This window comes from Protopterus annectens, chromosome 4.part0 (genome assembly GCF_019279795.1).
Source record: "Protopterus annectens isolate FY-2018-M chromosome 4.part0, PAN1.0, whole genome shotgun sequence".
NCBI classification, from domain to species: Eukaryota; Metazoa; Chordata; order Ceratodontiformes; family Protopteridae; genus Protopterus; species Protopterus annectens.
Window position 1 is genome coordinate 912,096,169 of NC_056733.1, and position 14,733 is coordinate 912,110,901.

At 47.8% G+C, this 14,733-nt stretch overlaps 1 protein-coding gene across 1 annotated transcript in view; it reads right to left on the reverse strand.

Moving 5' to 3' along the window:
- Positions 1 to 14,733, reverse strand: part of RNF10 (ring finger protein 10) — a 2,146,785-nt gene that overhangs the window by 1,383,114 nt on the left and 748,938 nt on the right. Inside the window, exon 7 of the mRNA XM_044069816.1 lies at positions 34 to 194. Within this exon, the coding sequence (XP_043925751.1) occupies positions 34 to 194 (161 nt within the window). The remainder of the gene's footprint in view (positions 1 to 33; positions 195 to 14,733) is intronic.

A 14,733-nucleotide genomic window follows, 5' to 3' on the forward strand; every position in this document is an offset into this window, starting at 1 on the left:
ACCTAGACATAGCCATTTAAGTTCTTCACATACCTTTAGCTCAGACATTGCTGTTTCAATGAAGCAGACCTCAGGTGTGTCCTTCTCTTCAATGTACTGCCTCTGAAGTACTGCTCTTTCTGCATGGATAATCTGTTCCAGCACCTGGCCCTTGGATGCCAAGAGCAGTTTAGAATACTGACTGTGCACTTCATCTATGGAAAATAGGAAAAAACAGGAAGCAGGACATGAGCAGCAATAAACACCACTTCATTCATTATGTATCTGTGCCACTATATTTAAACAAAAGAATTGTCACAATACAAGATCCAAATTGCAGTAAAGCAGAAATCACTTAGATGCCTAAAACAAGAAATGCAACTCAATATTTTAGCTATACTCAAATACTTTTATGTCCACAGTCTCCAGAGTTTCTATCTTGGGCCTTCTGTTTTATCCTATCATTTTCAGGCTGCACACTTTCAACCACAGTCATTAAACCAAAAATTTGAGGGGGTAGGGAGTTCTGGTAATATAGGAAACACTAAGTCAAGCAGTAGTGTGCTACTGTTATTTTAGCCCCTAGTGTCCAGGTTTGAACTTCACATTAAGGGCAACATAAAAATGCAGACTGTAACATGCACCACAAGGCACTTATCAGACCAATTTACACAAGGAAAGAATAGTTGTGTAAAATCTTACCATAACCATAGATGTCCTCTTCCATGTTGCAGTATTCTTGGTGTGGGACTTCCTGCCTTCAGGCAACCCGTACGTCGGCTCCTATACAAAAGCTTCAGCTTGGCAGTTGCAGCTGCATGGGACATCACACGCAGGGCCATAAACCAGGGACCCTATGCACAATCCTCAGAACTTAAAGCAAAGCAGGTAAAGTAGATGGCCCAACAGGATAGGCTGCCAAAGGTGACATGCATAATGCCCTGGGTCTCTCTTGTAATAGAGAGAGGCATCAGGGAGCAGTTAGACTGGTATAGTCTGTGAGGGGGAATGGTGGGTGGGAAGGAATACTGCAACATGGAAGAGAAGGACATTTATGGTTATGGTAAGATTTTACACAACTCTATGTCCTTCTATTCCTGTGTTGCAGTATTCTTGGTGTGGGAAAGTACCACAGCTTAGTTTGATGAAAGGGTGGCAGATGTAGATGATGATTCCACAAAGCCTTGTAGGATTACCCTGGCAAATCCTGCACATGCTTTGGAAATATGGTCGAGTTTGTAATGTTTGGTGAAAGTGTGTATAGTGGACCATGTAGCTGTCTCCATGCCTTTTTGGAAGTGGCCACTGCTCTTATGGAGTGTGCTTTAACCCTAACTGGAGGGTTTGTTCCGTGGTGTGAGCAGCATAAAACAATTTCCTTTCTAATCCAGGATACAATGGTCTGTTTGGTGACTGCCTTGCCTAATGCCCTTGGGTGGAAAGATACAAAGAGTTGTTTGGATTTCCTAATGTCTTTAGTCTTTTCTAGGTAAAAAAAAAAATCTCAGTTGCCTGTGGACATCTAGGGAGTGGAGTATCCTCTCTCCTTGGTTAGAGGGAGAGGGGAAAAATTGGGTAGGTGAATGGATTGATTTAGAGATAAGTCATTTGGACTACCTTGGGCATGAAGGAAGGTTTAGTTCTCAGTGACCCTGTCCCAATGAAAAATGTAAGGTGAGCATGCCATTAAGGCTTGTAGCTCGGAAACCCTTCTGGCAGAGGTAATAGCCACTAACGGTACTGTTTTCTAAGTACAAAACTGTAGAGGCTGTATTAGCTGGTTCCAAGGGGGCTGGGTGAGTTTTTCCAGGATGAAGTTCAGGTCCCATGGAGAAGGGGATAGGCTTCTTAGGTGGTCTGATGTGTAAGACACCTTTAAGAGTTTCACATGTAGCCTGGCTAACAAGGGATGATCTAGATGCAAGCAGGCTGATAATGTGGAGAGGTGCACTTTCACTGATGAATAGGAAAGTCCACCCTTTACAAGTTGACACATATATGCGAGGACTAGGGGGTGTCAGCCTCTTAAGGGTCCCTTCCTTGTCCCAGACACCACTGAGTAAATCTTTCACATTTAGCAAGGTATGATTTTCTAGTAGTGGGTTTCCTGGCCTCCCTCAGGACTGATAGCTCATCCTCTGAATAGTGGTGTCTGAATGGAGTTAATCACCCACAGAGCCACAGATAGCATTTGCAAGTGTGGGTGTAGGAGAGATCCTTGGTCTTGTGTCAGAAGGTCCACAGTTGCCTGTTCTGGGGGGAGGCAAACCGGTCTACTTGTGGAGTGCCCCATCGGTGGACTATGTCTAGGAAGACTGTCCTGTCCAGCATCCATTTGTGTTGTGGAGAGGATGTTCTGCTCAGGTAGTCTGCTGGTTTGTTGTCCTGCGAAGGGATGTAGCTGGCTTGCAGGGATATGTTCTGCTGGGATGCTAGGTCCCAAATAAGCAGGGCTAGCCTACACAATTGGTATGCCTTGGTACCTCCTTGTTTGTTGATGCACATTACAGTGGTATTGTCAGTCACTATCAGAAGAGGACCTGGAAGCAGTAGGGGTATGAAGGTTGGCAGAGCAAAAAGAACTGCTGTCATCTCCTTTACATTGATGTGTTTGGTTTTCATGGGCGGTTGCCACTGGGCTTGGACTCAGAGTGCAAGGTGGCTCCCCAACCAGAATCTGAGGCATCTGCATGGAATATTTGTGTGGGTTGGGGGAGGGTTGCAGTGGAAGGCCCGGGTTTAGTTGTACTTGTTGGATCCACCAAATGATTTCCTTCTTTAAACAGGTTAGAAGGGAAATAACTTGTTCCAAGTGATTCTGGTGTTATTTTTGAGGTACTATTGCAGTTTTCGCATATGCATTCTGGCCAATGGTAGCATGGGGGTGGTTGCTGCCATCAATCCCAAGAGTTGAAGGAATTGCCTTGCAGTGACTGTGTGGGAGACCAAGACTTCCTGGAAGTGGGAAGCTAAAGACAGAACCTTGTCCTGTGGGAGAAAGGCTTTCATTTGGTCTGTATTGATTCTGCAACCTAGGAATATCTTGTCCTTGTCTGGGTTCAGGGTGGACTTCTTGAGGGTTGGGGTGAACCCTAGACTTTGTAGAAGGGACATAGTGAAGTGTAGATGTCTTAAGAGGAATCTTCTGACTGTGCCAGGATAAGGATGTCATCCAGATATGGGTAAATCTGGACTCCTTGGGTCCTGCAGAAGGCAATGGCTGGGGCTAGGCACTTTGTAAACACTCTTGGGGCAGTGGATAAGCCAAAGGGCAAGGCCGTAAATTGGAAGTGTGAGGATGGGCCAGAGAAATGCAGAAAATGTGAGTGAGGCCCTGATAGGAATGTGAAGGTAAAGCATCTTTTAGGTCCAAGGTGACCATCAAAGCATTTGACGGTATGAGAGGCAAGAGAGGGGGCAGTGACAGCATTTTGAAGGTTGGTACCTGCAGGTAAAGGTTTAGGAAGGAGAGATCCAAAATGGGTCTCCAGGGATCATCCTTTCGACGGACCAGGAACAGACGGGAGGAGAATCCCTTTCCTTCTTGTCCTGTGGGAACAGGCTCTATTGTGCCTTGTTGTTGCAGGTCTGACAGAATTTGTGGAAAGAGATGGCATTGGTTTATTGGGGGAAATAAAATTCCTTTCCAGGGGGGAATTTGTTTCCATGATAGGAAGCATCCTTTTTGAATAATGGTTAATACCCATTGGTCTGTGGTGATTTTCTGCCAGAAGGGGAAACAGTGGGTAAGGCGAGCTGAGAGGGGCAGATGAGCAAGGCAGTCAAGCATTATTGGGACCTCCCCTGTCCTGGAAGGGCTGTCTAGGTAGAGGAGGTGGGCCTGGATGAGGAATGTCTTCTAGTTCCTCTTCTGGGTCTGGAGGAGGAGGCAGCAGAATTACGCCCAACAAAGGTAGTCTTAGCCGGGTAGTTCCTATAAAGTTTGCATATAGGGGATACCAAGAGATGTTTAATATCCTGTAACTTTGCTTTTTTCTTGCAGGTTCTTAAATAGGATTGCAGATTGCTTTCCAAAGAGGAAGTTGTGAATCAGGGGAGCAGCCAAGATTTTAGACTTACAGTCCTCTGGCAGATTTTGTAGTCAAAGTCAAGAATATCTCCCAAGGACAGATGCTGATGCTGCAGAGCAAGCAAAAGCTTCTGCAACATCGTAGCTGCATCTTATAGTGTGTCTAGCTACTTGCAGTGCTAAGGACAGTTTGGAGGAGATATCCGTTTTAATGGGACTGTCAGGAATAGAAGCCAACAGAGGTGGCTTGGGATACCAAGTCCAGGGCATACTTGGTAGTGTGTGTTTGATAGTTAATGGCTCTGAAGGCCAAAGTGGAGGAAGTGTACACCTTCTTGCCTATCCTATCCAAGGATTTGCTATCTTTATCCGTGGCCAATAGGGAGGCAGAAGGTAGCAACCTAGACTGTTTATCAGGGGCAGTGGCAATCACTGCTGGGTCTACTAAAGGTGGCTTTGAGGAAGGTTTGTTCCTCTGGCACCTTGTAGAAGCGGTCTGGGTGCTTAGGTGCAGAGGTGCTGTGAGTCAGGAGTTCTAAAGGCTGCAGAAAATGCATCCAAGTATTCAGGAAGAAAAGGGGGGGACAGCTGAAGGGGAGGGGACTCCACTTGCAGCAGTTCAAAGATTCTTTTTTTGGGTTTCTGTCATCTGGGAAGTATCCCATTTGAAGTGGTCTTTCATTTTGGTTATGGTTTTACCAAATGGAACGTCTTCAGGTGGAGAATCCTCTTCCACAGAATCCTCATCAGGAGAGTAATATCCCTTGGGAGAGGCAATCTGGGATGCATAAGAGATGGATTCATCAGAGGAAGAGTAGGTAGATTCATGTACTACTACTTCCTTTGGGAGAGGAGCCAAAGGAATAGAAGCAGAGGTAGGCCTAGGGCTTAGCAGAGGCAATGTAGTTGTGGGTGAGGCAGAAGGCCTAAGGGCCATAAAGACTGCATAAGAGAGGAGGTGAAGGCCTCCCAGTTTGGGAGGGCTTCAGAAGCAGGTGAAATATGTTTAGTTTTCTTCTTTTTTGGTTGCAGTCAGTCTAGAGCTGGGTTTGGCAGCGGCTGTATCTCAGGTCTGGAACCCGGTTAAAGGAACCACCAAATCTGGTCCCCCCTCGACATCGACAGGCGTCTGTCTGAGAAAGCTCCTTGGACGTGCCAGACGTCGGCTGTGCAATGGCTCTACGAGGGAGGTCTATGGATGTCACGGATCTGCCGAACGCTCCACTCCTATATAAGTAGTTGGCAGGCCGCCCAGGTGCGAAGCGGCAGGTGATGAAGGCCTAGGCATCTTGGCCTTCTTATGCGGAGGTTCTTGGGTGGCCCCCGAAGCAGGATCCGTCCTGAGAGCAAGACGTTTGAGGCGTTGGTTTTCTAAGTTACGGTTTAGAGCTGCCAGACGGCTACGTAAGGTCTTAGGCACACTTACAAATAAGGCAGGCATTATGGTAGTGTTCCCAGCCTACGAAGAAAATGCATTTGTCATGGGCGTCCTTATGGGGAATCTGGCGCCTGCATTGGCACTTCCCTTTTTTACCTGACATCTGCTGAAAGTTACAACTACCAAGCCTAAGCAATGAGAAAGATTGGTAAAATATCGGACATGCAAAAAACCCAACGGGTTACTTATCTATAGTCAATCCAACATCTGGAGAACGATTATATGATGCAAAGTCGTCTGCGGCTGAAAAGTTCAGGATTGTGCATGCAGACATCACACAGGGTCCCTGGTTTATGGCCCTACATGTGACGTCCCACGCAGCTGCAACAGCCAAGCTGAAGCTTTTGTATAGGAACCGACATACGGGTCACCTGAAGGCAGGAAATCCCACACCAAGAATAATGCAACATAGGAATAGAAGGACATCAAAACATGACATCCTGTCATAATTCAGACCCCAAACTGTGCAGCAAATCAAAACGAGGTGGAGTTGCAGCATATATTAAAGACAGACACCTCCAGGCTGGTCAAACAGAATGATGCACCGGAGACACTCCAGGTGCAGTTAACCACAGACAAGACCCCTATTCAAATCAGAGCTAGCAACAGGCCCCCAACTTTGACTCAAGATGCCCTCTCCACCTATCTGGACATCTTCGAATCTATCAAAATTCAACCATTTACCTTAATTCTGGGTGACAATCTAACCACAGATTGGAAGAACTGCTCATGCCAAAACACAAATGCCCAGAGATTCCTATCATCTTGGACTTGGTATTAACCAATGTAAGTAACCACTGCAGCACCCCTAGTGTCGTCCTACCTGGTAAGATCAGACTACAAAGCAGCCACTTTCAAAGTCACCATCTCCCCTGAACCCCCCCCCCCCAAGCTAGGGTCAAACAAAAACATATCTAAAGCGGATTACAACTTCCTGAGGGAAGGTATAAACAGTTTCACAGCCCCTCCCCTCCACAGGAACTGGCACACATGTCCAAATCTATACCAAAGTACTACATGAGCATTTATATAGCTGCATGGACTCGGGAATATCAGACAAGAAAATCATCCCTCTCCAGGAAGAGTAAACGTGTCTGGTGGACATCTGCAATAAACTCAAAATGAAAAAAACTGCTGTCCAAGACCAAGGAGGAGCAGGTGCCTAGTTGGAAGTACAATCTCCTTAGTCTGAACAAGCAAACAACGGCACTAGTGAAATCTGTCAAAGCAAACTTCAGAGTTCAAACTGGCCACATCTACTAAAGAAATCATAAGGCCTTCTTCACATGTCTGCAATTTCAAAGGAAACTCTGATATGCTCAGGACTGTTGGCCAAGGACACCACATGCACAAACGCTGCAGATCTAGCCAACCTGCTGGCAGACCGCTTTCATGAAAACTTTACCCCTTCACCACCCCATCAGTACATCAGGACATCCAGCATCAACCCCCCCAATCTACTGGCAGCAAATCATCCATGGCCTCTCAAAGGCAAAAAATACAGCCTCCATAGTACCAAACAACATCCCAGCCTACCTTCTACATGAACTCAGGCAGGAACTTGCAGCACCATTAGGCATGCTATTCAACCAAAGCCCAAGTACTGGCTTTGTCCTAGCCAAGTGGAGAACAGCCACTGTCAGCCCTTTGCACAAAGGTGGCGCGTCCACTGATCCAGGAAATTACAGACCCATCAGCCTAACTAGCCTGATCTACAAGGCCATAGAACTGATCATCATGGACCTCATTAACAAGGACAATGGCAACCTCCAAACACTTGATCCAACAGTTTGGTTCAGTCAAATAGAGATCATCCCTGTTAAATTTAGTCAACTTCTTTGAGTCACCAAAGCCATGGACATGGGGAAGACTGTGCACTCCACTTACCCTGACCTGGCTCAAGCTTTCTATACTATTCCCACTTGGGTATAATACATTCTCTCAACTAGGCATCAATCCATAGGTTAACAGATGGGTAGCAAACTGGCTCCCTGATGGAACCCACCTCAAGCAGTAGACCCTTAAGCAGTGTACACCAGGGACTGGTCTTTACACATCTGTTTGGGATGTACTTTTCTGAGGTGCAGGTCAAAACCAGTGGGCTATGGCTGACCAAGTTTGTAGATGACTGCAAGTTGAGAGTTGTCATCAATTCCCCCAGTGATGTGGGCATCTTCCAAAAGGGTCTCATTCAAACAAATGTCTGCTGCCAGAAACATAGGTTCATACTAGGCTATCTGCCCTAGGGCATTTATAAGCCTAGCCAGACTGTTTGGCTTTCGCCACCCATTTTAAATTAATTTTGCTATGCCCTTTTTTGAGGTTAGTATACTGTGCCTCTGTCTAACAGTGACACAGAAGTGATGCGGTCTCAAACTGAATGCCAAAAAAATACTTCATTTCCTTTGGGGAAAGACGTCTCCACAAATTACTACATTAACAAGGTCCTAAGCACACAATCACTCATGACAGACCTGGGCACCCAGTTGATAGCAAACTGACTTTTGACCACGGTCACGAAAGGAGATACTGTCAACCCAGCTATATGGAATTTTTTAAATTATATGTCACTGGTGAATACTGAAATGATTTGCATAAGATGCTTGTGTTACAACTGTATTAGAACTGTATGTTGTGTACACATCAAACTTGTTTGCACAGATGTATGTTCAAATGGGTTTGCAAAATACTAGTTTAAAATGGATTCACAGCAGAGAACAGAAATGTACATGCACTACTGTTAACTGTGTAAATTTATATATTTTAATAGTGGAAACTGGGATACAGGAGGTTAACCTCAGTCTAGTAAACTTCAGAAAAATAGCTGAAATTAAATTACTTTACGGCAGCAAGGAGACAGTGTCTGCGCCGAGAAGCTTTGTGTATTGTCTTGGTTGTGTTTTATTGTTTTATGACTTGCAGCATTTGCCATAGATCTGAGGTCTATATTTTCACAGGTAAATGCTACCAGCTGACATTGTTTTTTTGGGCCTGGGAACTAGGAGTTAGACAAGCAATGATGTCATTCTGCAAGTTATCCCAGCAGTAATATTTGAGACATTAATTTAAGTAGTCTCAGACACAGCATTCTGTATTCTGTCTTTGACCGGACAAGAAGAGAAGATCCATTCACCACATCTACCTTGCACTGTATAAGTTCTTAGGCTATAGCAATTCTTAGATATAGTCAGGAATATAGCAAGGCTTAGCTTAGATATTTTTTCTTTATATGAGACTGCCCTGTAATGTTTTAAATACTTCCTACATCTATTTGGTGACACTGTGGGCCACTCCTAATAGCCTTGCCCTCGAGCAAGCAACCATTTGCATTAATAGCAACATTACACAGTAAGACTGGACACCCTTTAAGGGCCTTAAAGTAGCTGAAAAGGAGCTGGGTGGTGGCAGTGATTACCTTATAGTCCAGGCAAAATGGGGCATAGCTAGTAAACCTGTGTCAGCCTTTCCCAGGTGCACGTGTGTATAAATCAAACCTCAGAGTGCGTCAGCTACTTCCGCTGGGACATGAAGCACTGGTTGGACAGAGGCTGCTGGAGGTCTTGGCTTGGCCACTCAGCTGAGATCCCAACTCTAAAGCTATGCCAATGTGGAGTCTTATTGGGGATCTGGAGAAAGAGGGAGAAACCAGCCCCAGACTGACTGTGGTCTGTGTGTGTTGTTAAGGGAAACTGCACTTGATGCAGAGAGCTGCATCTGGAAATACTGTGTGTACCTGTCATCCTCTCAGTGCATGTCCCCCATTGGTGCCAGTGGTGAGGATTGAGGATCCTTGATTACCAGCCCAGTGGTGGGGCGTCACAACCACCATGTTAACTCTGTTGTACGGAAAGCTTTCTACATGGCCCATCTCATTAGTAAGGATATCTCATCCAGAGACAAGGAGGTCATACTATCCCTGTATTCTTCCCTTATAAGACTCATTGACTACAATGCCCTTTTTGGCATGTACCTCACAAAACACATGCAGCAGCTAGAGACACTGCAGACATTCCTCACCAGGAGAATCCAGGGCCTCAAACATCTACCCTACGCAGATAGACTAAAAGCTTTGTCCCTCTACTCAGTCTCATACAGACTCCTCAGAGGTGACCTCTGTCTGGCATACAAAGCAGTCTCAAATCCCACCTTAATGGGACTACTGCATATCCACAAGTCAAGCTCCACTTGAGTAACTCACCCGCATCAACAGTGTCTGACATCAATATGACTTGTTGGCAGGACAGATTTGTGTCCTGGAAACTCCCCTTTCTGTGGAACAGGCTTCCTCTCCCAGTCAAGCAGAGTACCTCATTAACCCCTTTTAAGTGCAACCTGAATAACTGGCTGGGGAGCAGAAAATACACCCCTGGGTTTCCACCTGCATACCTGCTGGGCAGGGGGCATTGGGTGCTGACTTGTCAGAACATGGGCTAAACTCTTGGCTAGGCTTGTAAGGGCCTCAGGGCCAATAGCCCATTAACTTCCTATGATCCTATGATGATCCTATAAGCACTTAAGTACAAAGAACTAGTAAAGTACAGATGTGCAAGTAAACTTGCAACAGCAGCAAATCAAATGATCACTGCTTCAACAGCCTTAGTACATGGGTCATATCCTGTACAACATATAAACACTTGACCAGCTTCCAAAGCTTGAGAGAACCTTCCACACACCCAGACTTAAAAGCTCAAGCACAGAAGCAGAAAGTCAACGGCCTGGGCACCAAGCCCTTCAGAGGTTTCATACAAATAGTAAGCCTGAGGCTACAGCTCTGAAAACAGAAAATGCTAGGAAAGTAAAATCCAATGTCCATACTCTGGCAATAAAAAAATAAGGGGGATGGGGGATTCTACCAGGAATTTGAGTCTTGAAAGGTCCAGAATGAGTTGCCAAGTTCCATCTTTCCCACGGACCAAGAAGAGCAAGCAGACTTCTGTGCCTGCCTCTCCTGGTAGGACTGGTTGGGTAGAGCTTTGATGCAACTGATCTTGTAAGAGGTGGCATTAGTCCCCTCTTTTGTTTTGGAGGGGGTTGAAATGCCTAAAAAAGGAGTTTTCTTCCCAAAATTGAAAGGAGTAGCTTTTTCATAATCTGCAGTAGCCATTTGTCTTCAATGACTGTTCCCAATGATTGAAGAAGAAATCCATGCCTTCCTCCCAGGAAAGAAGAGGGGGGTGATGGGGCTGGCATGGTTTAGAGGGATGTGCTGAACAGTTACACCTGCTCCCTGGGAGGGGCTAGATCTTTAGACCTCCCCCAATCTGGAACAGTGATCATTTTGCACTTTCTTTGAAATACAGGCCTTTTTCTCATGGGTGGTTTACTTTGTCCTTACTTGGGTAAAAAGGGACAGGACTTACTGGGATAATACTGATTTTACCGAGGGGCAGGGTTACAACAGAACTCTAAATCGGTCACCTTTTTGTTCAGTCTCAAAACATCTTTTCTGTTGGGCGCACAAAGATTCTCCTTGTCCAGTGGTGCACTGAAAGTTCTGCTTTAACATAGCCTGAGAGAAGCAATCTCTTCAGTCACGTCTCCTTGTCATGGATCCCATGTCAGCCACCCGGCATGATGCATCCAATGCATCACAGCCGCACTTTAACGAGTATCTGGACACCTGTAGGGTAATGCTCAAAATTCCTGGATGACACTTCTGGAGGCACTCTTCCTGTATTCCCTTCTGCTCTCCCCCTTTACTTGTTCTTGCACTTACAGTATTTGAGCACACAACTGGCCCTCATGGCCATGGTGGCTGAAGTATGTTTCCTTGCCAAATTGTTCAAAGTCTACTCTCCCTATCATTTTGCAAATGGGTTATTGTATGCCCGCCCAGATCTCTTGCAGGATTTCCATAGACACTACAGCTAGATCTTGCCACTGGGTTTTTACAGAGATGGCTGCGGGACTCGAGCAGCCTAGGATACAGGGGGCAAGGAAAAGGGAATTGGGCTGCAAGGATATGCTTGCTTGACATATCATCCAAGACTTCCTAGGCTGGGTTATAGCTAGTGTTAAGGGGCAGGTTAGCTTGGGCTTGGCAGAATTCCCTAGAATCCAGATTAAAGGATTTCAGCATTTGGAAATGCCCTTCGCAAGTCCTTGCGTGGCAAGTCTGAGGGGGGACTCAACCAGCCGCTGAGGGGGGACTCAACCAGCCGCTGAGCAAGGGGGACTCAACCAGCCGCTGAGCAAGGGGGGACTCAACCAGCCGCTGAGCAAGGGGGACTCAACCAGCCGCTGAGCAGGGGGACTCAACCAGCCGCTGAGCAAGGGGGACTCAACCAGCCGCTGAGCAAGGGGGACTCAACCAGCCGCTGAGCAAGGGGGGACTCAACCAGCCGCTGAGCAGGGGACTCAACCAGCCGCTGAGCAGGGGGACTCAACCAGCCGCTGAGCAGGGGGACTCAACCAGCCGCTGAGCGGGGACTCAACCAGCCGCTGAGCGGGGGACTCAACCAGCCGCTGAGCAGGGGGACTCAACCAGCCGCTGAGCAGGGGGACTCAACCAGCCGCTGAGCAGGGGGACTCAACCAGCCGCTGAGCAGGGGGGACTCAACCAGCCGCTGAGCAGGGGGACTCAACCAGCCGCTGAGCAGGGGGACTCAACCAGCCGCTGAGCAGGGGGACTCAACCAGCCGCTGAGCAGGGGACTCAACCAGCCGCTGAGCGGGGGGGGGGGACAACCAGCCGCTGAGCGGGGGGGGGACTCAACCAGCCGCTGAGCGGGGGACTCAGCCAGCCGCTGAGCGGGGACTCAGCCAGCCGCTGGCGGGGACTCAGCCAGCCGCTGAGCGGGGACTCAGCCAGCCGCTGAGCGGGGACTCAGCCAGCCGCTGAGCGGGGACTCAGCCAGCCGCTGAGCGGGGACTCAGCCAGCCGCTGAGCGGGGACTCAGCCAGCCGCTGAGCGGGGACTCAGCCAGCCGCTGAGCGGGGACTCAGCCAGCCGCTGAGCGGGGACTCAGCCAGCCGCTGAGCGGGGACTCAGCCAGCCGCTGAGCGGGGGACTCAGCCAGCCGAGCGGGGGACTCAGCCAGCCGCTGAGCGGGGACTCAGCCAGCCGCTGAGCGGGGACTCAGCCAGCCGCTGAGCGGGGACTCAGCCGCTGAGCCGGGGACTCAGCCAGCCGCTGGCGGGGGAATCAACCTGCTGCTGAGGGAGGGGATCAACCTGCTGCTGAGGGGGGATCAACCTGCTGCTGAGGCGGGGACTCAACCTGCCGCTGAGCGGGGACTCAACCTGCCGCTGAGCGGGGAATCAACCTGCTGCTGAGGGGGGGATCAACCTGCTGCTGAGGGGGGGGATCAACCTGCTGCTGAGGCGGGGAATCAACCTGCTGCTGAGGCGGGGAATCAACCTGCTGCTGAGGGGCGGGGAATCAACCTGCTGCTGAGGCGGGGGAATCAACCTGCTGCTGAGGCGGGGGAATCAACCTGCTGCTGGCGGGGAATCAACCTGCTGCTGGCGGGGAATCAACCTGCTGCTGGCGGGGGGGAATCAACCTGCTGCTGGCGGGGGGGAATCAACCTGCTGCTGGCGGGGGGGAATCAACCTGCTGCTGGCGGGGAATCAACCTGCTGAGGGGGGGGGGGAATCAACCTGCTGCTGAGGGGGAAGAATCAACATACTGAAGTTCCTCTTCACACACTTGATTTTGAGGAATCTATCTTTGGGGGTGGGGGCTTTTCCCCCCAGGGGAGGTTCCTGGCACAGGTTACTTTTTCAGGGTGGGATCCCTCAATTTCATGATACTCTTGTGCCAGCCTAAGCCCTGTGCTGAGACCTTGGTGCAGGAGACAGAAGACTCAGTTTGCCAGGGCAAACCTACCTACCTTGGGGTTGGACAAGTCCAAGTCATGGGTTGGTGGCTGACATTAAATTGGCCCGCAAGCAGTTCCTCCCTAGCTAATACCATGGGAATACCGCTCTCATCCTCAGTCATCAGCACTCCGTGTCGGAAGCTGTGAACTGCTTATCAGCTCTGGACCTAATGGTCTGGTGTCAGCATGGGAGAACTAGAACAAATTCACAGCGGCCTCCAGAGTGGATGCTCCAGAGGACTCGGGCCTAAAAGGCATCGGACCAGGGGGCTTCAAAGGCACCTCACCTTATTCGATCTCTAGACGAGGTTAGGAGTCAGACAGAAACCTCTGTCCTCTCACATTCTTCGTCAGGCATTTGTCTTTACACTTTTTAGGATAATGGCTGGTAAATGGCAGACACCATAGCATGTGAAAGCTTAGCCCTACCGGAATCTAAATGCGGTAGGAAAGATTTTTAGACCTACCTGAAACTAATGTTCGCTATTCTCCATAAACCAGTTAGCTTGTCCAGCCTTACTACTCCGTAAACCAGTTAGCTGTCCATCCTGTCTACTACTCCTCTGTAAACCAACTAGCTATCCAGCCTGTCTACTACTAGGTAAACCAGTTAGCTGTCCATCCTGTCTACTGCTCCTCTGTCAACTAACTAGCTCTCCAGCCTGTCTACTACTACTTGGTAAACCATTTAGCTGTCAATGGTTTCAACTCGGGTCTAAGCAAGAGAAAAAAATTGCTTCTGGAAATCTTGCATAAACCTGAATACAAAAAGGCAACGCTCCCTAAAGAGCTTGTAAACTAACACAGCAAAGGAGGATCTGTTTCTGCAGTCAATTATTGTGCAAACTGAAAAAACACTGAGAAAATACAAAAACGGCAACAGCAGGAATTACCACAACACTGATTAAATAAAATAAGTGGTTTTGTTCGATGCAATGACCAAACTTCAGACAAATCCAATAAATTCTTACAGGTAGTCCTCATTTAGGTCACATTCACAAGAAAAACACACCTCCCAACATTAATTAAATGTGAGCACTCCCTTAAACAACTATAATGAAAAATCAAATAAATACAATAAAATATTACCAAAAAATTAAAAATGAATTTTTCATATTTCCAAACTTTTAACTTTTAACACACTAAATGCAGCATAAATCATTCACACCTGGTTGGTTATGTGCATCCAGCCCCGTTTGCCAAAATAATTCCAATTGCTCTAACTTTAAAGAACTAGGGCCACCTCTCTTCACCAGATTGCATCCGATAAATAACTCAAAACAGGAAAGAATGCCCAGGATTCAAACAGACATGCTTAGCCAAGGTATTCTCAAGCTCTAGCTTTCACAATACTGTACGCTGTTCAGTCTCTCCCTCAATCGCCCGTCTGTCTTCCCTATATAAAAACTAGGGCAGGACTGGGATCTTTCAAGGCACACTACACTTTTAGAGTTAGCTACATCT